The following is a 26,635-nucleotide window of genomic DNA, read 5'->3' on the forward strand; positions in this document are numbered from 1 at the left end:
TCCAAGGGCACCGCAGGGCACAGAAGGCGAGGGGCCTGTGAGGGACTGACCCCACACATCGCCCTGGGCCCCGCCAGGAGACACCTTCCCCTTCACGGACCTGAAGGGCAGAGGGCGCATCTACGGGTATTTTACAGCAAAATGAATTTATTTGTGGGGCAGGAGCGCGGCCGCCGCCGCCCCAGCAGCCGCAGCACGCTCGCCCTCCCGCCGCCGCGTTCGCCTCAGGTCACCCCTGCGGGCGGGGGGGGCCGCGGGCGGGCGCTGTCCCTTTAAATAGCATTCCGTGGTTCACGTCGCCGCCGTCGCCGTGTAATAATTACTCGCGGGCCGTGGCGCCGCCTCCCGCTCCCCGCGGCCTCCCTGCCTGGGCTCCGCCAATCAGCGCCCGCCCGCGTCACTCCGAGGGCAACGAAACACGGAGAAAGGGGAAAAAAAAGTTTGGTGAGGAGCGAGCGGGGCCGGCGGGCACGGCGGGCCCGGCGCAGGTGAGGGAGCGCGGCGGGGCCGGGGCGGCCGGGCCGGGGCTGCGGCGGCGGCTCCGCACCGCGACGGGGCGGGGGGACGGCGGCCGCCCGCCCACCGGCCCTGGCGAGCGGCGGAGGGGCTGTGGGGAGGGTTCCCCCTTCGTGCCCCCGACCCCCGCACGCAGCGGGCGAGGGGCTGCGGGGCGGCGGCGGGCGCGGGGCCCGCGGCTCTTTCTCTGCCTTTTTTGGTGGTTCCGTCCTGCTCTCCCCACCCCCGTCGGCGGCTGCGTGCGCAGGAGCCATCCCGGGGCAGAGGTGTTTGTACTCGTGTCCTTGGGTGGAAGGGAGAGGCAGAGCCGGCCCTCGGCCAGCGCTGCGCCCGCCGGGCCCGGCCCCGCGCCCTCCGCACGGCCCGCGGGGTTCTGGCTGCCCTGGCCGCCCCTCGGTTCCCCCAGCCCGGAGCGGGCCCCGCTGCCCCTCGGGTGAGCCCGGTGCGGCGGCTTTGGCCGCTGTGGGGATGAGGTGCTCACAGGGAATCACCGTGCGCTTTGTGTTGTACCACTCTTCCAGTTGAACCAAGGGTTAACGTTTGCAAAGTCCGTCGTACTTTGGCGTTTTGCTTCATGAAAAGTTAGTGTTGTTGTTTTGATGTTCGCCCTGGAAGCCCGTGAGATTTAACCCAACTTGGCTCCTAGGCTTTGCCAAAAGCCTGGAATGATAGATAAAGGGTGTGAACATCCACTCGTGTTTCCACAGGATGTTAGGATTGGGTAACCTTAGAAAATAAAAAGGGCAGTTACCTTACTGCTAATAACAACAGCAGCAACAACGAAATACAGAAGCTTCCACCGTATGTGCTGGTGTAATGTGGAGGCATTCGGCAAAACCGTGGTGGTTTCTTCACCCCCTGCATGGCTTGACTTCAAGCGCACTGTTGTGTTCTGAAGTCCATTCCCGGGTGTTTGTCCAGGCTTGTCCTATAATAGGTGTCATTGCATAAGAGTTACAGGGAGCAAAGAGCGTGCCGAGCTTCTTTCACTCTTCTAAGGTTCTGTGCTCACATCTTAACTGTGCCAAACTCTGCACTGAATAGAGAAGGGCACAGCTTGGTAAGCTGCCCCGTGAACTTCAGCGAAAGAAAAAAAAAAAAAAAAAAAAGAAGAAATTATTCTCTTCTTCCTCCTACTTACAAGAAAACGTTTTTGTTTGTCTTGTGTCATCTTAAATAATTTTTTGCACAGAGGGCTAATCCTCTTCTGAACTGTGGCTGACGGTAAGTCAACAATTGAGGAAGTAAATATGTCAATTCATGCCTTTGTCTCTTCCCTGTCTGTCCTGTAACTTTTACAGCTTTACTCTTTGAATTTTGTCTGATTTGTTTTTGTAGTGCTGAGGTACCTGTTCTTTACTATCAACAAACTTTTAGAAAAAGGGGATTGGGTCTTTTCTGATCTGCCTTGTATTTTTCAGGCCAAAATAAATGCATTATGGGAGGATTTTTGTTCCTTATGGTACTGAGATGTTAGTGGCATAATTCCTTGGGTTTATTACTTTGCAGATAGAGAAGAAGATATTCTTCACTAGTGGGAAAACTGTCTCCTGTATATATTCATAGAATACCTTTTAAAATGTTTGTCCTAAAAACCTGTGAATCATGTTAAATTTATTTTAATCTGTTATTATTTAACTTCTTGACTAATCATGAGTTTATGGCAAAAATTAGCAGAGTTGTATATGACATAGTATCCTTACAGGAGTGTCATTGAAGAATGTAAGTTTACATTTCAACTTCTTGTTACTGCGTGGTCTCAGATGGCACATTCAAAACCTTACACAAATAGCTTGAAAGAGATAGTGGCAAGTTATCAGAGGGAGAGTAACATTAACACAAAAACTACTGAAAAGTTGCTATGGTTACAGATAAAGGTAATCCCTGTTTCTGTGAAAGTGTGTCGTTTTGTAACAGCTATATTAATCAGTCTGATTTCTGAGAAAATTGGAAGTATACAAACTTCTGGCTCCATTTTCTTGGCAGTTAATTGCTATGCAGCTTTTTTTTTTTTTAATACTGAATGGGCTGTGACTGGTATTCAAGATACATCATTTGACCTACAAAGATTATTATAGATTACCTATAAATGCACTTGGACCATGCTGAATTCAATGGAAACTGTAGTATGCTTATTTTTGCTCCACCCAAGAGTTACCTGATATCAAGGAAGTGTCTTTTAAAATGTCTAGATCCTTTTTCAAGGACTTTGGCTGAGGCAAGTGATGTGGCCCTCTGTCACCAGAGACCTTGGCTGTGCAGCTGTACAAGATAAAATTCTGTGTTCTGATTTAAAAAAAAGAAAGAGAAAACATGCAACCAAATCACACACCCTGCCAAAAACTCGAACAAGCACCCCAAAGCAAATCCATATGGCAGCTGCTGAGAAGTTAAAACCTGTTAGGGGTATCCAGCTTTGTAGGCCAGGAGGCCACAGGGCAGGGACAAATATTTCTGTTAAGGGCTTTTTGCCTATATAGAAAGAGTTGGGGTGTAACATGCTGGAACTTTAATAATATCTGAAGTCAGCTAAGCTTTGAGATAGCTGCTAAAACAATCCAGTGGGATGTGTCTGTCTGGTGTGTCTGTGCTGCTGTCCAGACAGCTCAGCAGAGCTCTCTGTGTTTACCACATGCACCTCTTTGTTGTTTCCAGATCTGATTGTTGCAGTGCAGTAGTACGTCTGGGATTGAAAGCAGCAAGAGGAATCTCTGAAGTTCAAGATTACTGAAATCTCATCAGTCTGGTATGTTGTTCTCTTCAAAGTCCTGGAATAGCAAATAGAATTCTTTGTACGTGAGGGCCTCCTTAGTTCCAGCTAAGGATAAGTTTCCTGCTAGGTTTTGGGACCTTGGCTTTTCATCAGCAGTTTCATTCTCGGGAAGCAATGTGCTGCTAAGAACTATGAACTGTGTATTGTTGGGCTTCTGTAGAAGATTGTTTTTGGTGGTGGTGTTTGAAGCAGGACAATGAACCCAAGCTCTGGGGACCTTCAGTCAACATACACTCTGAACTTGTTTTCATCTTGCTTATCCAGCTTGGAAATTCTAGGTACTTTTGCAAACTTTCAAAACTAAAACTAAAGTCACGCTGGAAAGGAGCAGACTTTGCAGACTGATGTATTGAAGAATGCATAATATGAAAAGGAATGTTTGTCTCTTCACATAGGGATTTTTTTCCCACTGCCTTTATGTAGACATGGCACTCATGAAATAATGGGGTTTTTTAGATTTGATTAAAAAAATTTATATTGTCTCAGCCATTTCTCAAATGCCAAAGTTCTGAAATTCCTATGCTAATGTACTTTTAAAATTGATCTATTTTCAGAAATACACAGCAAGTTTGGGAACTATTGTTTATAAATAGGGTTACAGCATCTGAGGGTGTGAAAGGCATGGGAAGTTAAATATTACTTTGAAAGCTGTCTGTAGTAATAAGAAAAGCTAGAAGTCTGAACTATAATAATAATAAAAAATTAAAAATTCAGCATGCTGTAGTGCAGACAACATTGACAACCAGAGGGTAAAGTCCTTTTCTCCAATGCCAGTTCAGTGTGTGTATGCAGCAGATCAGTTTCTTTGCTACTTATTAACATGTACAGAATCCAGGAGATGTGATGGATTCAGGACTGAAAACCAGGTGCAAAATAGTGAAGAAAGCTCTTGTGGTTCACACTGATCTGCTGGGGCCTGGATTGAGTAACAGTTTCTTCATCTAATCCCTGAACAGCCATCACATGTGGCTTTTGATCACTACTATTCTTGTCTCTGTTTGAACTGGTGACTTACAGATGGAGGGCTCTGTTCCTGATCTCTTGAGCTGTCAAGTCTCCCAAAGTTGCTGTCTTGTGTGTGTGTGAGATTACAGAACAAATGGCCTTTTAGCTGCTGCATGATTACCGTAGTCAAATGAGAGTCAGGTGCTCTTTTACTGTCCAAGTGCAAAGTTGGGTGGCAGCAAACTGATTTTTTTTTTAACACTGCTGTGAAATGTTTCCTGCTTAGTCTTCTTGCAGCTGCTATCTGCTGTTTTCCTTTTTTCTGCTTTGCTACAGATATTTTAATAGTAGCAAAGGCATAATTTGAGCCTGAACCTTAAAATGTACTTGTTCCATTTTTCCAGAATGTGTGTGTGTTTAGAGGGAAAATAGATGGCTTCTTGCAGAAACTGAGGCTGAAAATTAGGCTTTATAATCCAGTTTTACTGTTTCCTTCAGCATGGAATAATGACTCAAATAGCAATTTTTTTATGCATGGATTCCCAATATTTAGATTCAGATATGTTTACCTGTGAATTCTAGTCCAGTGACCTAAGGGTCAGCCATGAATCTAGTTTGGATACTCCACAGATGATGTGGGGATCTTCACTTTTATGAGGATAGCAAATTACTCTTGGGGTTTTCTTATTAGGACAGTTATGGTGTGGGTGTGTTTGGGTCTTAAATGAGGTGAGGTAAGAAAATCTGGGAGCCCAGTGCTGAGTTTGCTTTGCCATCCCCTTCTGCTCTGGGTAAGCCACTCTCTTGCTCATCAGAGGCTTCTGCCAGCTCAGAGTCTGAAGGCAGGTGGAAGGGGCTGATTAGCACCAGAGCTGGTTTCAGGAGCTGGCCAGACTGCAGGGCTTGTGGGGGGAAGAGGTGGGGAGGAAAAGGGATGGAACATCTCCCCTGCAGTGATAAGAGCTGCTAGTTGCCTGTGTGACAGAAACATGAGCTCAAGTGTGGGATGTTTGATGATAAAAATTATTTTTCATTGCCTTTACAAGGTGGTGAGACTGCTGTGGTAGCAAACAGAGCTGGAGACTTTTGGAGTAGTGTATTTTATTTGGGTTTTTTTCCCCTGTTCTTTTTAAAGTACCCCAACAACAATGTTGACTATAGGGTTCTCCTGTCTTCTAGCACTTGGCAGTTTGGTTGCTATCATTTGTGACTTGTGCTGCTGTTTCTATGGGCCTGAAGTTAATGTGCTCTGAATTGAAGCTTTCCAAGGTTGATTTCTGAGATACTTGAGGGACACTTCATTGGTTTGTTTTGTTTGTGTGAACTGTGTTCTTGGTTTTGATTGCTTAGATAAGGGTTGATAAAAAAAAGTGTCATGCACGTATGAGTTATGCTCAGGGGACCCCAGATCAGCTACCAGCAGGGCACTAGATTCAGGTGCAAGGATTAAGGTCTGGTTCTTTCAGTTTATATTTTAGGTATTGTGTGTAAGTTATGTGAATATTGTTAATTCTGTTCTTGTAGTGTTTCATACATATCAATTTATAACCAATTGCTGCTTTTCAGTCGCACTTGGATTTTTGGCATGATAGGTTGCTTTGAAATAGGTAACACAAAATGTGCAATTTCATCGTTTTAGCAGAAGTAAATGTCCCTCCTGAAGGTGTTTTTTATGCTCTCTTTGGTGTATCACAGCTCAAGGGAGCACTTAGCTGTAAATATTTTCCTGATGCTGTGCAGTATTTGCAGTAAAGCAGTGTGCTGGACTGCCTTGGACTTCATTAATCTGTATTAGGGAAGTTAAAACTTCCCTATTTTGTGGTAATGGCAGTGGGTGAAGGGAAGGCAGGCAGTTCCAGCACTGGGAAAGGTGACAAGAACCAGAAACAAGTTTTTCCTCTCTGCCTTCGCACAGGACAAAAACAACCCCAATGTGCTTATGCTGACAAGTGCTTTATCTTCCTCTGGCTTAGTATTTTTAGATATTTTACACTAAACACGTGAAAATACTTTATGTAAGGCAGCCTTGCTACCCAGATAAGTCTTGTGTAACTATGATGATGCTTGTGGGTGCAGGAGGGAACACTGACTGTGTTCTGCCTCTTCCCTGTGTTGCTTGTTAGGATGGGGCAAGGTTCGTTTTGAACCAGGTGTCCTATCTGCACAAATATTTAAGCCTTGTTTTGTTTTTACTCATCTTGTCAGTGGATAGTTGTGTTTGCACGAAGGAAAAAGAACCACTTTTAGATTAAAAGTCAGGTTTTGGTGTGGTGCCGAGAGGAAGCTGTGCCGTGAGAAACGCTGCTGTCATAACGTGACCAGGATTTTGCAAATTTGTTCAGCCAAGTGAAGCCTGAATAAGCACAAAAAGTTTCTGGCAGAAGCCGTGGTACCTTGTGGGATGGAGACAGTCACTTCCTGCGGAGCTCCTGCTGACTCATGCTTTAAATGGGTGGAAGTCTTTGGAAGCGGCGACCCGATGTATTTTTAGCCGGGGTTACTAATTTATATCGTGTGCTCGGCCTCCCGGGGTAACTCCAGTCACCCTTAAAGCGCGGATGGGCTCCAAACCCACAGCTAATTTTATCCCAGAAGTGGAGCAGGCGGCAGTTGTGTAATTGCCGCGGGAGAAGCGTTCCCAGCCCGCTCGGGTGTTATCCTCTCTCCCAGCCCCGAGGTCCCGTTCGGGAGCGAGGTGCCGGGAGGGGTGGGAGTCCCACAGGGACCGGGGTCCGTCCCGGGCATCGTTCCCGGGGTGCGCCCGCCCGCGGCTCGGGTTTGTCGCGGCGGCAGCGGGGCACGGTCCCTTTAAGAGCGCGCGCCCTGGGTGCCCGAGCCCGCCCAGCCTAACCTGCTAGCGAGGAAAAGTTCTTTGCGTGACGGGCAGCCCGTCCCGCCAATCAGCGGGCGCGGCCCGGCCGGCGGGGCGGGCCTCCGCCGGCTCGGCCAATAGGAGCGGGAGGGCGGGCCCCGTGCCCACGGTAGGTTGCGCCGAAGTGCAGCTCCAAGTGAAGTTAATCTGGGGTGAAGCGAACAGAAAATTGTGGAGATCGTGTTGGTAGGAATTTTGCCCTTCTAATCGCGTCGTGTGGCGTCGTTCCGCCCTCCGGGGCAGCGGAGTTCATGTGCGTGGGGCTTTCCTTCGTCGTTCCGCTCTCTAATGATGGCAGGATATTAACATTTATGCAGGGAAGCAGAACAAAAGGGCTCTTTAGACAGGAAATAAGGTGCTGAGAGACTCAAACTTGACCGAGTTTCTTTTGTCATCTCTCGCCTTGCACCGGGTGTTCTGGCGTGGAAGAATCGAGCGGTTCCACATTATCTTATGGAGAAATGTTAATTCTAAAATAGCGAGGATAATGCTGCTGTTTTGGAGTTACACAATGTTACAGGAAGAGAGCTCGATTTTAACTCTAACTTCCCTGATTCTGATGAGATTGGAGGTAACTAATTATGACAGTTGCTGTGGGATTATTCAGTGATAGCATTTGCTCCAAGTCATTTGTCTTAAATTGTCCTTTGTTGTATCACTGAAGGCTGCTGTGCTGTTGTCTGTGTGTTTGTTCTTGATGAGAAGAACGTCTCGCAGGTCTTTAGCATTTAGAACAAAGATATGTAAAAACTATGTAAAACATGGCAATTTTTTCTTCAATTTTAATCAGTTTTGTAGGGTGTCTGGGTCTGATTACAAACACAGGCAGGAAAAATGAAGTGTTACTGCTCTGTTGTGCAGCTATTACCCTTCCAGCTAAGGGTGGGGGGAAAAAGGGGGAGACGATTTTCTTTTTCCTTTGGAATTGGTCTGAATCCCTTTGAAAACCTGTATTGCCTAATGGTAGCAGGTGTTTTATTTGAGGGAAGATTATTTTCAGTTTCTGCACCAGTTATATCATATATGGTATTTTTAGTGCCACTTTGTGCATCTGAAAGGGCTTCAGGAGCAGGAAAAGTCTGAATTGGCATGGGATAGGGTGAGAGGGAGGAGAGCAGGAAGTGGCGAGGCAGGAAACAGGGGGGTTCTAATGGGAATGAAGACTTTCTTTTAATTGTCACCCTTTCTGTATTAGATGAGGCCACATACAGAACAAAGCTTTCAGATTGGGAAATCTATTTTCTCACTTCCCTGAATACTTCCTGTTTTTATAAAATCACTTGTGTTGATACACAGCTGCTCCTGGGAATTGGAAAGAAATACTCATGTCCGCAATACTTGTTGAGTCTAAGAAGTTTGATGGGTTTTGTGTGATTAGTCATGGTGATAGAAGAATGGATGTGAGAAATTGAGCAACAGTCTTTCAAATGACCGTGGAAAGCAATTGCTTAGACCTTTACTGAATGTAAACAAGTGTTATTTTCAAAGTATACCTCATTCTTTCAGTTTTACATTGAGGCATTCTGTTTTCTCCCAAAATGCTGGGTATAGATTGCTTTTTTTGTGTATATATATCAGTGTGTTGACACATTGGTGTCTTGCCGTGGGCCAGTGGTTTATATATCTGAATTATTAATTTGCTCCTGCTGTCTTTATCTGTTTATGCCATTTTTAAATGTCCTGAATTGTGTTTAAACTTTAAAAATACTGTTTTAGAGTGGGCAATGACTATATATGGTCTTTTAGCTGACAGCTGAGGTAGGTTTCTTGTACTGGGTTTAAGACAAGGATACATAAGTGTTTAATACCTGGATATTAATTTCTTTACTTCCATGTGATGCTAGGCCTAAGACTAAGTGTCTGGATCAGGTGTGTGAGGTGAGGGCAAGAAGAATACTAGAGTTAGCTGGAATTTCTCTAAACTGAAGAGTATGTATATTAGAATTACTAAAACTAAAACAAGCCAACTAAAGTATTTTTGTTCTATTAAATATTACATTTAGCCAAAAACTGGTTTCATTTAGAACCAGATAAAGCTGAATACATGAGGAACTTGGTTCCTGTTGCTTGATGACTGAGCAGCCATGTTTCTGAGTCCCCTCTGGCCCCCAACTTAGGGAGGATGTATTATCTGGGACCAGTTTTGCTGATTTATTCAACACAGGAGTGAAATGCTCAACCCTCTTGCCACATGTATACAGTTCTAATGCAGGCTGTTTGTAGAAAGCAAATCTGCCCTAAAGGATAAACACAGCACTTTGCTGGCACAGCTGTACAACTTCTGTATTCAGGCTACAGCAAATGTTTCTTGCCTGCATTCAAAGCCGTTGCTGGCAGGACCTGTGTTGTCCCTGCACAACCATTGGTTGTTCCAGCATTTCTTGTCCATAAAACCTTCTCCTGCACATGCTCCATCTGCACATCTTAAACACTGTGAATGTGTTGTGTGCTGTGGGATTTATGTGTCTGCTTCTGCTGCCAGCATGGAATATACATCTCTGATGTGAATAAGAGATTCTCAAAATCCACTGTAACGCTGTGTACAAAACACAGGATGAAATTTTATCTCCCCTCTTTGAGACAAAGGACATCTGTGCCCTAGAGTCCCCCAGCTGCTGGTGGCACTGCCCAGTGTGAGGTGGGTGGCCCAGCATCAGCTGGGATGGTGACCCTGCGCTCTGTTCAGTGCTGCTTGGGCTGTGTGCCTGCCATGGGCTGATCTCTGTGAAATATCCCCCAGCCTTGTGGAGGGCTGAATCAGGAGTGTGGGCTCTGGGTCCCCCTGCCTGTTGGTGGCACTGCCCAGTGTGAGTGGGTGGCCCAGCATCAGCTGGGATGGTGACCCTGTGCTCTGTTGAGTGCTGCTTGGGCTGTGTGCCTGCCATGGGCTGATCTCTGTGAAATTTCCCCAGCCTTATGGGGGGCTGCTGTCTACCCTGAACCCAGGAGTGTGGGCTCTGGGTCCCCTCCTGTTGGGCCCTCTCTGCCACACGTGTGGCCTCCTGCACACTCCCAGCAGAGTGGTTTCTGTGGCACTGCAGGCACAGGCAGCTAGGCTGGCTCAAATTGTTCTGAACTCGTGGCTGGAGCCAGCCCAACTGGCTCTTTTCCCCTTCTCTTCCTCCCCTTGTTTCCCAAGTGGTTTAGGGATCATTTCTGCTAATTGCCCTGTGCCCAAGGCAGAAGGGAGGGGGACAAGAATAATGTCATCCTAGAGCCTGTCAGTGATGCCCAAACAGGGACACCTGCCCTTGCTTTTGCTGGGAGGGTTGGCCTCTAACTGGTTTTCTTGCAGTTTCTAGGAAAGGGCTGAGCTGGGGAGGTGTGATCAGCACAGGGCTGCTGTTGCAGGGCAGATTGGTGCCCAGGACCAGCCCTGTCCTGCAGATACAGGGGCTCCTCAGGAGATAGTTGTGTGTCCTCCTGTGCTGTGCAGCTCGCTCTGGGTGGGGCAGATCATCTGCCCAGTGATGTTTACACTGTAATAAGGTTTTGTGAAAATAAGCATTTAATTGCACATGACCTACAAAGGAATAAAAATAGTTGGGATCTGTTCTTGGTTTAAACTCCACTCAACAGAGGCATGAAACATGTTTGGGATTTTTAAACCTTCTTCTTTTTTTTTTTTTTTTTTTTTTTTTTTTACCTTTACAAGTATCAGGAACATTAAGTCTTTCTTCCTTGTTCTTGTTGGATCTCTCAGATGTGTCATAAGCTTCTCAGCTGTTAATTGAAGGGGTGGGGTGGTATATTTTTAACAGATCCCTTCTTCCAAGTGTGTTTATAGGGCTTTTGAGCTAAACAGAGATTAGTTAAAACAAAGCTTTGACATTGCAAAAACTGTTTCTCCTCAATCATGTTGGGGTTTTTTACTCATTCTCCAATTATTGAAAGAAACTGAGGGGTTTTTCAATTTGAGAAGTAACTTTTTTGGCTATTAAATTATGCATTAAGAGATAAGTTGATCTAAATGGAACAGAAGATGGATCAGGTTAGGATTTAACTCAGTTTAAGACAGTATTTTGAGTATTACTTAGACAAATGAACACACTCATTTGAGTATTTCCTAAAAATAGCTCCTTTCTAAGCAGCAGTTTTATTAAACCCACAGTTCTTCCTTTAGCTTAATGCCTCAGCAGTCTTGCAGGAGCTCAGACTGCCTCTGTGCTGAAGACCACCCCTGCTCAGCTGTTCTGCCCTGCCAGGATGTATTTGTGTCACAGCACTCTAACCTTCAGGGTATGGTATTTGTCAGTCTGAAACGGAATAATCCTGTATCTGGAGAACTGAACTACAAACAGTGTGGCTGGCTTGGCAGGCCTGGCAGCCACCCCAGCAGTTCAGCCAGCCCAGGGTTTAAGGCATCACTGCACCAGTGTGTCCTGTAATTCATGATGCTAATGCATCTTTATCTGTGTGAAGAATTAGGGAGACAAATATCAACTGAATAGTCAAATTGGAATGGGAGCTTAAGAGAGGTATTTCTGAGATGGAGGTGAGGTGTTTTGGGCTTGTTGAAACCTTTTGCATTGCATGGGATTTTTTATGCAAGGCCTGAAGTTTTCACCATTGGTTTGGACAATGCAGGAGTCTGGATGATTTTCATGTGTGTGCTGTGGAATATAATTGTGCTGATGAAAGCAAAATATTGCATGAGAAAGGCAGGTACTTTCCACTTAAGGTTTAAAATATATTTGCAGCAAGAGAACCACTGATTCTTCAGGCAAAAATGTAGCATTCTGTACCTAAATTGGACATATTAATGCATTTTATACAGAATGCTATCTCTAAGTTAGATTGCCAGAAGAAAACATTCAGTGAGTTGTTGATCATGCTGGTTTCAAGGATGGGGTGGCAGGAAAGATCTAAGCCTCCAAAGAAGGACAAAATTGTTTCTCTACTACCCCTTGTATGAATTTTGTCTGAATTCAACATGTTTTTCTAAAATCAGGTACAGTCAAGTCCTTAATGCAATGCAATGTTGTCATGTACCAGAAGGTTTTCTGTGCTGTGGGAATTGGGATCTGCATCATTATCAAGGTGGGGGCAAAAGAAGTGGTTGTGAGTGTTAAACTGAAAGGTTTGGAGATTGCTGTCCTTTGCCAGCTCCTTCAGAATCAGGTAAGATGCTTATCAGGTAGCTTTAGTTGCTAATACCAGAGAGTTTTCTAAGTGAATTTTGCCAGACTTCTCATGTTGGGTTTATGCTATCCAAATATCATGCTGGTATGGCATGCTGTTGGATATTGGTGTCAAGTTCTTAAGTGATTTTGTAGGTATTAATTAGAATTAGTTATCAAATAAATGTTGTCCTTCAGGTGAAAGGTGACAAGAAAAGTAATTATTGTTTTATGATACCAAAATATTTGATTACTAACGTGCAAAGAAAGAGAAGGAAATTGTGACAACATGGAAGGACTTTGCTGAAATGCTTTTTAGGGCAAAGACTTCAGAATAGCTCAGTGGAGTTGAGTACCAACATATTTTCATGGAGTTTGTTTAAAGTATCCTTGGAGAGGAGGAAGGCAGCATTAGTAACAATAGGTCAAGGTAAGTGTATTACTATTAGTTACATAACAAACAAATTATCAGTTGTGTGTGACAAACCATGCAGGGGCTAAGACTAGTGCTGACATAAAGGAGTGTTTGATTTGTAGAATGGTCTGGCAGCTGGGAATGTTTATTGCCTTCTTAATAAGTCCAGTCCAACTTGGTGCTTTGAGTGCTTTTAAAAGAGATTTTAAACTTCTGTGCACAGCAGTGCAGTAATTGCTTTAATTTTTTTCTTCCAATATAACAACAAAAAAATCTCATTTCACACTCTGGTCACTTGGTTGATTTTGTTGCCTTCCTGCATTTGCTTTTCTCTTACTTGGTGTCATTGAAACTTTTGGCTCTTGCCTCTGGTCTCTTTCTGCAGGAATTAGCTTGTTATTCTGCAAAGTCATAATGTGACTGTGACCCATGGTCTTAAGTTTATACCCAGTCATTCTGTATATAAATAAATCCCTGATTAGTTGCTACCTACTTATCCTTCTGTCTTCAACCTCAGATCCCACACTGCACAATCAGAATGCTTGGAACATTAGTCTTCTCTGAGTAATACCTCTGTCCTTGCTGCAGCTCTGACACCTTAATTTCTCACACTGTCAAGGCCTGAAATGAAGAATTTTTTGAAACTTTTTTGTATGGCCTGGAAGCTCAGCCTGGTGAACTTAAACGGGGTGGCATATGCAGTGTAAAATTGCAGTGCAGTGTTGCTGGGTTTCCTGAAGCACCATCAAGGTTTACAATGGCACAGTTGGTTTTTGAAATGCAGGTTAATGGTTAAAATTAATGGGGTTTTTTTAATGTAAGGAATACAAATATTCTTCCACAGTTGTGTGGGGATTGTTGCCCTCACAAAGGGGGTGTGAGACAGAAGGGATTTGTGGGAGGCACTGTGAGGGCTCTGGGCTGTTCTCCAAGCCGTAGCGAGGGCGCTGCTGTTGTGGAGCCGGCGTAGCTGAACCTGCTGTGCCTGCGACTGCATCCTTAGGCCAGCCTAAAGGGCCTTGTTCTTGCTGATAACCCTCCTGTTTCTGACCCAGTACCATAACAAAAAGGAAAATACTTTGTTCTTTTTTCCATTGTTTCCTGATAATAGCCCTGTTGCCCATAGCTTGTGAATGGAAGGGAATGAACATCATGATATGAAGCCACACGTTGTTGACAGTTGAAGCTCAATATCCTGTGAGCAGATTTTTTTTCTCTCCCCATTTTTATCCATTCTGAAGTGACACTGGCTTTAATATGCCAAGCGAAATAGTTGGTGATCTGGCCTGCATTTTTCTGTTTGTGTACTTTTCCTTTATATTGTGAACTTTTCTTTCTTTAGAAAGTGCTGTTACTTTGCCATGTGTCAATCTGTCCTCTGGCAGAATACAATCTCTATGGCAAGAGGATAAAAAGAGAAATCGGATCTACTTAAGGAGTTATTGTTCAAAATGTTTCTAAAAATGTAAATTTCTGTTTATGTGGCTTGAGGAAAAAGGGGAAATCCCAGGGCACTACTTAACAGCTTGGCCTTTTTGATTACAAGTCCCTCCTGTAAAGCCATTTGTGGCTTTATTTTTCCATGTAGAATTGTAGAAAAAAACTCTGTACAAAGGTAGCAGAGTAATAAGTGGGGAGACAGTGGCACCCAGCCATGCTATTTTTAGGTGATTGTGTTCTTAACTTGCTGATCTAAGTGTTCTGGGCAGTGAGTGGGGGAGACATTGTACTAGAAATGTGTGCTCACATAGTGGAATCTTGTCTGGAAACAGAATGAATAGCAGACTTGGTTATCAGGAGGGCAGTTCCGAGAGTTGTAACTGGAGTATTTTGTAGGCAAAAACGATGCCCTGGTGATTAAAGCACAGTGTTTGCAATGCAGACTCTTACTCGAGAGCTGTCAGCTCTGGCTTTCTCCTCAGTTGAGAAACTGAAATATGTGCAGTCTGTTCTGTATGGGCTTAGGGAAGAAGTGTAAAAAACTATTTTCTGTTCCATGATGGCAGTGGGGGAAGAAATGCCAGTTGTCCTCAATCAAGTTGCTTCCAGTATTTTTTTAAGCTTTTCTTAAGCAGTGACCTCTCCATCTGAGCAAGTGGTGTACTTCTGGAAACCTTCAGAGAGGAGAGTGTCTCATGGCAAATTTCTGATAATTCCCTAGCCCCTTATCTGTTAACTTGACACTTAGATAGTTAAAGCTGACACAAGGCAACTCTCACTAATTCACGCTCTGACCTCCCGGTGATGTGGGCCTTTTTCCTTGTCTCAAGCTCTAAGAGAGGCTATGCCTTAAATTTTAGTTCTGCTACTGACTTGGTAGGTTCACCTTCCTCCTGCAGTGCAGTGTTAACTTTGACTCCTCTGGCACAGACCTACAACCATAAACCAGATAGAAGAGCCAATCCAAGATTTTGAAGAATGAAGTCTTCAGGGTAGATCAGTTCCTGTCCCAGCAAAGCTGTGACAGGTACAAAGCTGTGACAGAGGTATCTAAAGCCCCAAATTACCTGTTTCATTATTTCATCTATTCATATGCATTAGTTGCATATGAATAGATCCTGAATGCATGTTTAGAGGTTGCAGTTGGATGTTTACACGTTCCATTGTTTCAGGGAGTGTGAAAGGAAGCTGAGAGGAAACTAAGGGAAGATGCAAAACTTCAGAGTGTGACCAGTTGGTCTATTCCTATCTTCAGTGAAACTTGACAGTGTATTAAAGTGATGGATAAATACCAGTTGTCCAACATGGCAGCTGCTGATCACCTGTGAAGTATTTTCCTATGCTTTGTGCAGGGTGATAAGTTTTAGTATGTAATTTGTTTGGGATCATGTAAGCTGGCTTCCCCAGTGATTGAAATAATAATTAAGGGATAAAAAAAGCAGCAAACACCCCTCTCTTTCCAGAATAGCATTGAGGTTAAAACAAAGTAATACCTTTGAGTCCCTTGACTAAATTTAAGTGTATTGAAAGAGATGAGGAATGCAGCTTTGCCACAGGGAACGCTGTACTTACACCTCTTCTGCCGAAAACTTGTCCTTACATACCCTCTTTCTTTGGTCAGGCTTTAGGTTGAGTTCCCCATCAAACCACAGTGAGGGTATTGTATAATTTTACACACTTAAATTAGATATAGTGCATAATTCTAAATGGAGCTACACATCATGCATGATAATCACAGTGTTCTTGGAAGTTAAGCTGAATTCAAGATGCCCTAGCCAGAAATGATGACAGTTTTATTTATTAACGCATAGGAACCCCGATATTAGAGCAGGAGCTCTTAGTAGAACTGTGGCATTATAAGCTAATTAAAATTCTACATAGTGCTGTTTATGAAAACAAATTATAATGTGTTTTGTGCTTACTGTCAGTTTTCAGCAACAGGTGCTTTGTTAACAAGAAGCTGTCTATTTCAGGAACTCGTGTTAAAGCGGCTTTTATCTCTTCTGGGTTTGATATGCTTAAAATAAGTGAAACTTATGCTGTGTTGAGAGAAGATTACTTATTCACTGAAGCTCAAAAGAAGCGATTACTGAATCTATCTATTCTTTCAGTAATTATGAGGGTAATCTTGTAAGTGTTTGAATCCTTCTTACAGATTATTTCTCATCAGTGTGTTAAGTCAAACCTGTTTTAAAATACAGCGCCAAAGATAGTTTATGGAGTTGCTCTCCTGCATCCCTGTTGGCCTGGTATTCTAAAGGAATTTAGAGAATTCTAGAATCTCCTGATTCTAATTCTATACAACCTCTGATTTCTGAAATGGCCAGCTTCAATATCTGATACCAGAGAAGGCAGAGTCTGACCCTGTCTGCTCTGTTTCAGAATAGCTTTCTTACCTTTTGTAGAGCATTTTAAAAGAAGGCATTTCTGTTATATGACAGATTTTAAGTTAACCTTAAATTTATGGGACTGTGAAGGGCAACTCAAATATTCCTGCAGCACCTGAATGCCAGAATACAGGTATGAGATGGCACAAACTCCAGAGGAAAGAAAAGGGCTCCTCAAGCAATGTCTGACTTGTACAGCTTGGCACCAGTTCAGCCACACATGATGGAAGCTGTGTGAGCTGACACAACCAACTGCTGATGAGCAGTTACTGACATGGTTTGGTTTCTCTAATGGGTGTAACTTCTGAGTTTTTATTCCTCTTGAGCAGAGATGCCAGAGCAAGCACTCTAAAAGGGTGCTCTTTTAAAAGTAGCTGCATGTTCTGTCACAAGTGTAACTTCATGTAAGGTTTCTGTGTCAGTCTTGTCTCAGAGACAGCCATGTTCCAGAAATGGGCCTGCTCAGCCTGTCTGCCTTAGATCTTGGGTGAGCTGGGGAGGCTAAACTGAGTAAGTACAACTTCATATCTGGGGAGCAAGCCACTCTTCTCTGGCTTGTGCATGGACACACAGTGCTTTGGGTAGGACAGCATGACCAGATGGCTCACCAGTGTCTTCTCTGTGTTCCTCAGATATACCTTTTGAACTTCTTCACTGTGCCTCCCCCAAGGACGCCAGATCAAAACCAACTTCCTGAAACACACAATATGCTCTTTGCTCTTCACTTTTCTTTGTAACTCACTTAGAAATTGTCTTTACTATGTACTGAACAGCTACAGTTACTGTGTTGCTCTCAGTGCTTTTAATGTTTAACTAGTTATGTTTATTGAAGGCCCCTGTCATAGCTTGCTGTAAACAAGCATGTCTAGCTCCAAGGGTTGTTTGCTGTTTTTTCTCTTGAACCCAAGAAGTGAGTTTTGTTGTGTATGTGGGTTTTGTTTTGTTGTTTTCACTTGCATTCAGGTTGACCTCTCCAAAAAGGCAGCTTTGTCAGCTTAGATTTTCTGATAGTCATCACTGGAGAGACAGAAACTTAGAACATGCTGGTGGTGCCTCTTTCTGAAAGCATTTCTGTGTTGCTCTGGACTGGAGTTTGCTGGATGAATTGGGGTTGCCTACAAATGTATCGTGCTACTGGGGGATAAGAGGCTTTTAACTTTTCTAAGTCAGAAGAAAAATGATGTTTCTTTGAATCTCAGGACGTTTGGATTCTGTCATATGCAAGGGTCTAGTTCTAGTGGTGCTGCAGTGTTAGTCTAGAACAGCTAGGAAGTCTCAATGTACAGGCTTAAATGTACAAACAGTGATAATCCCTGGCATCCTGATTTGTATTTTGCTGCTTTAGACTCAGTTTGAAATACATGATAAATAGAAGTGTTGAAGGCTTTATACAGAGTGCTGCACTTAATTTTTTAGGTGTCTTAGCAGTTAGCAGATGCTCCATAAAGTAGTGGTCATTTCTGCAAAAAAACCCAGCATCACACCAGTAGCTCTGTGTGGCAGGTTTCTGCAATTCCAATGCAAATCCTTTGTCTGTACTCTGCCTCTTTGTAATCCAAAATAGATAAAATATGATTCTTCCTACTAGGTAATAAAATGTACCTCCTACATTGCTTGTTAATTGTTGGGGGGTTTTTTTAAGAATTAATCTTCAGTGGAGTAATGGCCTTCATGGAATTGGCCCTTTCTTTGGTGTGTTGACTATACTAGAAAGTTTGGAAATTAAGTATGAAAAATTTGCTTATACTTGTTTTTGTTGGTAGATTTTCAGTGGTTACTGCAAGCAATGAGATGCTTTTGCATGAGGTGAATGAGAGTCTGAGGTACCACTTTTACAGAAGTTAATCTTTGGGTCTGGTAATCCATGCTTTGCAAAGGTTAAGCGTGGTCACAAGTAGTAATTACAATTTCAAAGTAACATCTATTAATAGTGTATGTAGACAAGCATGGAAAGCTGAGTCCTTATTATCAGTGATCTCCTTGATACCAGTGTAGAATCTGTGCATCTTTGTTCTTGCTTAGCAAGAGTGGAGAGGTTGTAGTGAAATGTTCTCTTGTTCCTTGTGTAACCTTGAGTACAAGAGCAGTCAGCTGTACTTAGCAGCATACAGGCTTTAACACTGGAGGCTTTGTACCAGGTGTTCCTCCAGGGTTTATGATATTCTGGCTCAGATTAGTTACAAAAGTTGCTAATGTTGTGTCCCTTCTTAAGACCTGAACTGTCTCTTTTGTCCATCTGCCACTTTCTCTCATGAGTGTGTCTTTTTTTCACTAGAGTGATTCTTTCACAGTCTTTCTGACATCTTAAATCTGAGATATCGCTTTCTTAAGAATTCCAATTTTATTTACATTTTTGTTCTTGCATGGAAGGATTTAAGCTTGCTAACTAATAAAAATTGGAAGTGAAGAACAGACTAACTCTTTACACCTTTTTGTAAAGTTTCTGCTAGGAGTGTCTAGTATAAGTACTTGATTGTAGCCTAAATTAGGTCTATGCATGAAACAAAAATAAAAAGCTGTTCAACAGGAATAGACAGGAACATAGTAGATATTAAATAACTTGTCAAGTGAGTTAAAAGAACATCTTATGTAAGTCTTTGGTCACTAGCGTGAGTATTATGTTTTTGTTATGAAGTCATATAAATTCTATTTCACATTGCAATTTAAAACTGAGCAGGAAAAAAACTGGAGGCTCAGTGGAATGGGTGGAAAGCTTTAAAATGTATGGATTCTCTTGGTGCTGAGGAAGTTGGAACTCCTGTGTTTTGAAAAATGCAGCAGCTGTGTGTTCTGCTGCTACAGGAACAAAGAGGTCGCTGCCCTTACAGATCTGCTTGCATAGCTGGTCCTTAACCATATTCACTTTTTTTAACTCAAAGCATTCTGATGAAACTGGGTCAGAGTGTAACTACACATGTAGCTGTGCTGGCAAATGTGAACCAGCTGCAGTGCTTTAGCAAGGGTGAGCTGTAAGATGAAATGACATGTCTGACTGCAACCAGCAAGCTGGGCTGAGCTGCAGTGACTGAGGCCCCTATTCAAATCTGCCAGTTCTTCTTGGCTCCATAGCAAGTTGCTGGGACATGATAATGCCTTAAAGCAGCTACAAAAGACTGCTCAGTGAATATAAATTGGAGCCTTTTGGGAGACAGCAATGGAGTAAAAAATCCAGGACTGTTCTGTAGCTTGCTTTTAATTTGTGATTCCAGTGCTTTATACCCTGAGTAGTGTCCTGCTGGAAGCAGGACACCTCAGCAGCAAATTCCAATATGAACTGGTATGCTCAATCACAGCTAGTGCTTTGGGAGCTTCTGCTGCAAGATTCAACAGAACTTTGTTCTTGGGCTTTTATTTGCCCTTTGTTTTGATAAGCCTGTAGAGAAATGGATTTCCTATTTATTGCCTTTTGTACCAGCCTGCCTTTTCATATGGTGGTACAGGTGGTATTGGGTGTCTGTGCCAGTACATGCTAAAAAGTGAAATGTATTTTTGTGTGCCCAACTTTGTGTTTTATTTGTGCTTGGAATGAAGCTTTGTGCGTTTAAGCAGCACCCATTACCACTTCTGCAGCTCCTTCTTTGCTTCATTAGCACAAAGAGAAAATGACCATTAGTGTTGATGCTATTTCAGTCAGTGCTGAGCTACTTCATTATAAAGGTGATTATGACAGAGGAGGGAATATTTTAATCACTTGTTAAAATTGGATTTATCATTTGAGGTGAGTGTCAGGTAAAACTGTCAGTGTGCTGATTTTGACAGTGAAGAGTAGTTCACACTGTTCTGCTTTCTCTTTGAGCAGCAGTTTTGAAGCTGGCATCAGAATGGCTCAAACGGTGTCTGCTGTGCTGCTGAGGCACAATGCTGTTTGGGTGGTCTCAGCATTTGCTTTTGGGAGGGATCCTTCCCATACCAGTCACAGATTTTAGGAGTGCTTGCAGAACACAAAACTGTACTGCAGGGTGTGAGGATCTGCTTGTTTTCCTTACCAGAACCTGAAGTATGAGGGTAACTGGTGTTCAAGAGACCTTTTTCTTTGGGGAAGACAGATAAAGAGAAAGCTGGCTTCTGTGCCAGTTTTTTTTTTTTTTTCTTGTCTAGAATTGGGGGGGAGCAGTGAAAGAGATTATTCTTAAACCTTGTGTGTTTAATCCTGCTAAATGCTGCTCTCTCTGATCTTACTGATTAACATTTGAAGCCTATAAAGCTGGGGTATCAGTTATTTGAAACTAGTGGCATATAAACATTTTAATTAAAGGGAAAAGAAGAAAGGGGGTGGGGAGGAAGACCAGTATCACAGTGCCTGCTCTGTGGGGAAGAGATGTCCACAAGTATTTTGTTGCTTGCTTTACAGAATATTGGAAGATGTCTCTTTTTCCAGAGAACTTGATATCCAGAAGATTTGCTCTGCTTTGGTGTTTCTACATCTCCAATTTATACATTTTATAGGCATGTCCTTTCCATATTTTTTTGCTTGGTACAGAGAGGAATTTACTCTGAGGATGTGATGGTGAGGGAGGAAAAGCAGGACGTGTAGCAGCAGCAGTAAGAGGGCATTATTTAAATGAATGAAGTTGTGTACTGCAGGAGTGACAGGAACAGGTAGACTGTAAGTACCTTATTTGTAGGAAAAGGAGGGCTTAGCCTGCAGAGATGTGTGCTGCCATGCTTCTAGTGGCAATAGATATCTTTAAGAAACAGGTAATTTCAGCTGAAGTTTGGCAATTTTTAGCTAATACAGAAAGAGGGTGTTTATTCCATAATCTTCAATGAAGTAGATGTTCTGGGGTTGCGTTGAGAGGAGTTGTTGAAATCTCTTGCACTTCCCTCTAGTCTGTTCCTTCTCATTAGGGCTTGTACAACTGGTTATACAACTATATTGTAAAGCAAAGCAGGGAACGTGCTTAAAATATTGTGAAGAGCTCTGTCATTTTGTTGTTTTTTTTTTTTTTTCTTTAAGATAAATCAATTCTGCATTCAGAATAACCTTCAGAATTCATAGCATTACTCTATGAATGCTGTGCAGGCACAGCTCTGGGGGATCAGGCAGAGCCCAGAGGCATTTCCAGGAGCTTGACAAGCTCCACGTTTGTTTTGTGACACCTCAAACCGAGAGGGACGTACATGTTGATCCCAAGACCTTGTTGTCATTTCAGCTATGAAGCTGCTTCAAGTGTCATGCTGAAGCCAAGCTAGGGGAAGGCCAATTTTGAAATTATGGATCGTGTATGCACTTGGGATTTATTTTACAGTAGGCTTGATGCTCAGCAAGGGCTTGCTGCCCCTAAAAAGGGTTGTCCTATTTTTAGCCATGTCACTTCCTGTGCAGTGTATGTCATTTCTCTGGAGTTGATCTTCTGTCAGATGAGCAAGCTCTCCAGTGCACCAGAACAAATATTTGTGTTGTTTGCATGAGATGGCTGAGCTGATGTGGCTGCAGGCAGGGACGGGGGCAGCAGTGGCCAGAGCTGTGGGAGCATGCCTGCCCCTCTGACAGTGGTTTCAGCAGTGACTGCCCACCTCTGCTGCTCTGTGGGATGTTTGGGGTCAGTGATGCTGTGGGTCTTCTGCGTGAGCCATTACAGTTTTGAAACAAAAGTCATCTGAAGCTGAGCCAAGAACTGGGCTGGTGGGAGGTCCTTCCCTCCCCCAAACACATCTGCTCCGTGATCACTCACTGCCCCTGTTTGCTGTGCTGGGGCCAGAGTCTGGCTGCTCTGCTGGTGGCAGCTTGCCTGGGGCCCGGAGTCCCTGTGCAGCAGGGCTCTGTCATCCGTGTCTACAGGACAGGCATGGCTCGAGTGCAGGGGCAGAACTGCCAGTACTTGGGTCTCTTTCCTTCTCTTCTCAATGCCTGGTGCTGGCTAGTGGCTCTCTTAGCAGCTCTGCTGCTGAAACAGGCGTTTCCACACGTGTCTGCAGCTAGACCCTCTCTCCTGCCCAAATAGCACACGTGTGACAAATGAGCTCAGAAACCAATCTGTGTTGAAACTAATTGGCAGAAGGTGGAGTGGTTGATTTTTTTTTTTTAAGTTTGATCATTTCCTTGTTTCATTTTGGTACATGTGAGTACTGAAAGGGAGGGCAAAGCATGGGAGAGCTCATTATACTGGTTGGTTTGGCATTCTGTGGCTTTAGGGTTCAAGTAGATGAGTTCAACCATCCCAGGAGCTTACAGGCTGCTAAAACATGTGTTGTCCCTCCTGGGGACAACATGTCCTTCCTCACATCAGTTCCAGAGCCTCTCCTGTGTTGGACTTTCTACTTGTTCTGTTTTTGCATCTGTACTGCTTGAGCTCACTGAACTGTCAGAAAACTTTGTGTTGGTGATGGTCCTTTCTTTACCTGGTGGGTTTTTTTGGTAGCTCAACAGCAGTAATTGTGTGGGTGAGGGGGATTGTACCAATTGTCCCCTTCATATCCAACAAGCTGTTGTCTTGGTGCAAGTTCTCCTTTGGCTTCATAGCATTGCATCAGGTTGATCCTATCTCTTATTCATTGTATTTCTTAAATATTAGCAACCAATGAAAGATCTTCCGCTTCCTGTGGCCCTTATTAAAACTCTGCAGAAGAATCCCTGGCACTTCCCTTTGGAGATTGAAGTGTTTTGGAGCCTCATGCCAGTGGCTTGTGCTTTGACTGGTGACAGGATCCACTGGTTAATGAACTTGGGAACTGGCTTAGCTGGAACTCAGGCCAGCTTTTCTTGTTTTTCGTCTGGGCATCTTTGGGCACCTTTCACAGTTTGTTTATTGAATTGGAGGCAGAACTTTTTTTTTTTTACATCCAAGTTAGAGATTGTTATTCCGTGTTTGTGTTAGCACCTGATCCCTTCAGCAATGTTGTCTTGGAGAATATTAGCAGTGGCTGGTGCAGTTACTGAGATCCTGTGTGCTGTTTGAAGCTAATATTGAACAGAAAGAAAATCATGGTACAATCTGGAAGTTAGTGTAGGGTTCTTTAATATGCTGCTGCCTAAAGTTAAAAGGATTAATACTACATTGTGACATTGAATCTCTATTAGCTCTTGAAATATTCAGTTGAAAGTGTTTTTAATTAGTCTTTCAATCTTAAACATTCTATGCCAAAAGTGACTTGCGTAAGGTTTCAGTTTTAAATTGGTTCTGGTTACCAAAGCACAGCAAACTCATATTCATTTGCACTTCCCTGAAATGACTTCTCTGAAATGTTGGGCCCAGCATAAGAATTAAATTCCACATGCACTACTTGCAGTTTCATTCTGAAAGACTGTCTGGAGAAAAGCAGGAATGAAAGTGCTCTTTCAGCTACAAGTGCAGTACTTCAGCAAAAATCAAATTTAGCTGTCGTGTGAGGTCAATGGGGGCTTTGTATGTTGAAAGCAAGTGATTCTCTGTTGGGGTGGGGGAGTGTAGTCAACAGCTGAAATAAGCTTAATTGCAGGTTGAAGCTGAAAAAGATAGTATCAGATTTTGGTTGTCTTCCTGCCTGTACCTCTTCCTGGTCTTATATCTCGAATCCTTCCTCGTCCATAGAGAGCCTTATTGCTGTGAGCAGAAGACTTGACTTGTTTCTGTGTTGCTGTTGGCTTTGCAACCCAGAGGTTTGCTCTTGGTATCAATTTCATGTGTTTTGGGGAAATAAAAACAAGATGGAGTGGATGTGGGTGTGAGAGGAGATGAGGAGATTTCTCTGGAAATAAAATAATGGGAATGTTGTTTGTGTTTGGCTTTGAATACCTCTTATGTAAAAGGAAATCTTTTTTAGTGTGGTACTACTATGGTTTCATCTAGTTTTATAACATGGCAATTGGTGAAGTGTTCAAGTGTCTTGAAACCCCTTTCCCTCTGGATTTTTTTTTGTTTGTTTGAAATGCATACTGATGTTACTTGCAAGATTGATTTTATTTTTAATATTGCTTATCTTTGGTTTGACTTGCAAGAATTAAAATTGCCTATGCTTCAGCTTACTTTTTAATCAGAAAATGGTAGACCTAAGTTGATCTTGAATTAAGTATGAGTAATTTATACCTTGATATATCTAGATTCTTAATGTGAAGCTGTTTTTTCTTTCAAAATTGTTAAAAAAGAAATGCGATTGTATATTTATGGAGGGGGGTAGTGGAAAATAATTTTATCTCATGCAATGACTTGTCAAAAATTGTTTCCATGTTAGACCACTTGATAATAGTTAGGAGTCTCAAAACACTGATGGAAATTGTCATTTGTTGTAATTTTCTTGTAATGTCTTACAAATACCTATAAACTTGATTAATACAAGCCAGGGGTGAAAACATGATAGAGTCTTTATTTAACATCCTTAAATTTGGGTTTTATAGTGTGACAACTCATATAACATATATCTCTCAACTTATATAGCTCTTACTTCTCATTTTTACTGTATTTTCACAGTGAATTTATAAGTAGGAGGTTGTGTACATGGTCTAATACTTTTTGCCTGTAAGAGTGATTTTCTTAGTGTGTGAAAAATCACAATGCAGGGTTTGTGGCAAGCAGTTGTGTCGTCTTTCGCTAATGACGCAGTGACTAAACAGTGACATGTGGATTCATGTGACTGTTGTTAATGATAATTATGCAGCAAGTAAGCCTGTGTTAGCATGCTTGTCTCTATTTTACAGCTCTCATGCACAGTGTCAGGTGTTTAGGTTTCAGCATAAGTGTCCCCCTCCCCTGCTCTCCTCACCTGACTGCTAGAAGCAGTAATACTTCTAATATTTGATAAAATTACTTTTCTTTGTGGGGTGTATATTGAAAATAAATTGGTGGGGCTGAGAGGGTGGGTCATGCAAAGCCTACATATGACTGTATTTGTGTTATTAGGCAGACTTTATAGACTTTTTGGGAAAGGGCAACGAGTTACCCGCAAGGCATTTTTTCTGGATGGTCTTTTTGCTGAGCTATAGGAAATTCCAGATTTTCAAATGTCAGCTGTAAAAGAAGAGTTTTCTCAGGCCTCTAAATGCTGGGTTGTGTGTATCAATTTCAGGTTTATAGAAGAAGGGAGAATGGCTCAAGAAACTAACCGTAGCCAAGTGCCTATGCTGTGTTCCACTGGCTGCGGATTTTACGGGAATCCTCGCACAAATGGCATGTGCTCAGTGTGCTACAAAGAACACCTTCAAAGGCAGAACAGTAATGGTAGAATTAGCCCTCCTGGTAAGTAACCCCATCACACAGTGTGTGTGTCAGCAGCTCAGCCTGACCCAGCAGGCAGCAGCTTCCTGGCCATGTCCAGATACTGATTGTTGGGGCATTAGTGCAAACCATTTCATTCCAGCATCTTGCCTTATGGAATGAGCTTGGATGGAATTCCCATAATGTAATTGTGTTGCCACTAATCTGCTCAGAAGACTCTCACTAATACCTTTTGTATTCGAGTGTTTCTGATTTGAAATTATAAAAATGCAGAAAAAAACACTACAACATATTTTTGCTCGAATTACTGACAGAGATAGGATTGAGTTTGGGGAATGTTTGTGAAAGGCCTTTTAAGAACAGGTATTTCATCTCTGTGACCTTATTCTTAAAGAGTAACCTGTAAACACTTGATAGTGATGCCTTTTCCTTTTGAAGGCCTTCAGGGGCTTTTGTGGACATCTTTACATAACTGCCCCTGAAGATCTTCAAGAAAAGATCTGTTCTTACTAAAATTATTTTGAGTTTCGTTTCCAGGTTGGGAAAAGGCAACAATAGTTTCTCCTTAACTTCACATACTTTCAGTTCTTTCTGGCCCAGTGCTCTGTGTACTGTTGCCTTTCCTTCAAACTGACCTTTTAAGTAGAAGCAATATCTTCTATTGAAATCTGGGGATCTGGGTTCTACATGTTCAAAATGCACTGGAGTTGGCATTAGGATGTTATATTGATATTTCCCAGATCCATCTTGGTTTTTTTAAACACCAGCTTCTTGAGTCAGAGTATAGCAGTTTATGCTGAGAAAGCTGCTCATAGATGCTTTAGTTAGTAATTAATAGTAACTGCTTTAAAACTCCAGCTTCAGAATTTTCTGCCATGTAAGTTCTGGGGGGCTGGAACGAGATGAAAATATGGCCAAACATAATTACTTTTTTGTAAAATTACGTTTCCTTATGGCGTAGGCAGAGATTCATTTACTCTCCTGGCTGGTGTTGTAGGGGTTGAAGAGTAAGTGCAGTGTGTGAGTTCTGTGATCC

The 26,635-nt window shown here is 42.8% G+C and overlaps 1 protein-coding gene across 5 annotated transcripts in view; it reads left to right on the forward strand.

Moving 5' to 3' along the window:
• Nucleotides 1-321: 321 nt before the first annotated feature.
• ZFAND6 (zinc finger AN1-type containing 6) overlaps nucleotides 322-26,635 on the forward strand; it is a 36,566-nt gene continuing 10,252 nt past the window's right edge. Inside the window, exons 1-3 of one of the 5 annotated variants that reach the window (XM_059482195.1) lie at nucleotides 322-488; nucleotides 3,172-3,262; nucleotides 25,451-25,620. In XM_059482195.1, the coding sequence (XP_059338178.1) occupies nucleotides 25,470-25,620 (151 nt within the window). In that variant the 5' untranslated portion in view covers nucleotides 322-488; nucleotides 3,172-3,262; nucleotides 25,451-25,469. Of the gene's footprint in view, nucleotides 489-989; nucleotides 1,741-3,171; nucleotides 3,263-7,225; nucleotides 7,293-7,382; nucleotides 7,678-25,450; nucleotides 25,621-26,635 lie in introns of those variants that run through there. The other 4 variants (XM_059482190.1, XM_059482191.1, XM_059482192.1 and 1 more) reach the window with 4 other exon arrangements.

Source organism: Ammospiza nelsoni, chromosome 14 (assembly GCF_027579445.1).
Source record: "Ammospiza nelsoni isolate bAmmNel1 chromosome 14, bAmmNel1.pri, whole genome shotgun sequence".
Classification (NCBI taxonomy): Eukaryota; Metazoa; Chordata; class Aves; order Passeriformes; family Passerellidae; genus Ammospiza; species Ammospiza nelsoni.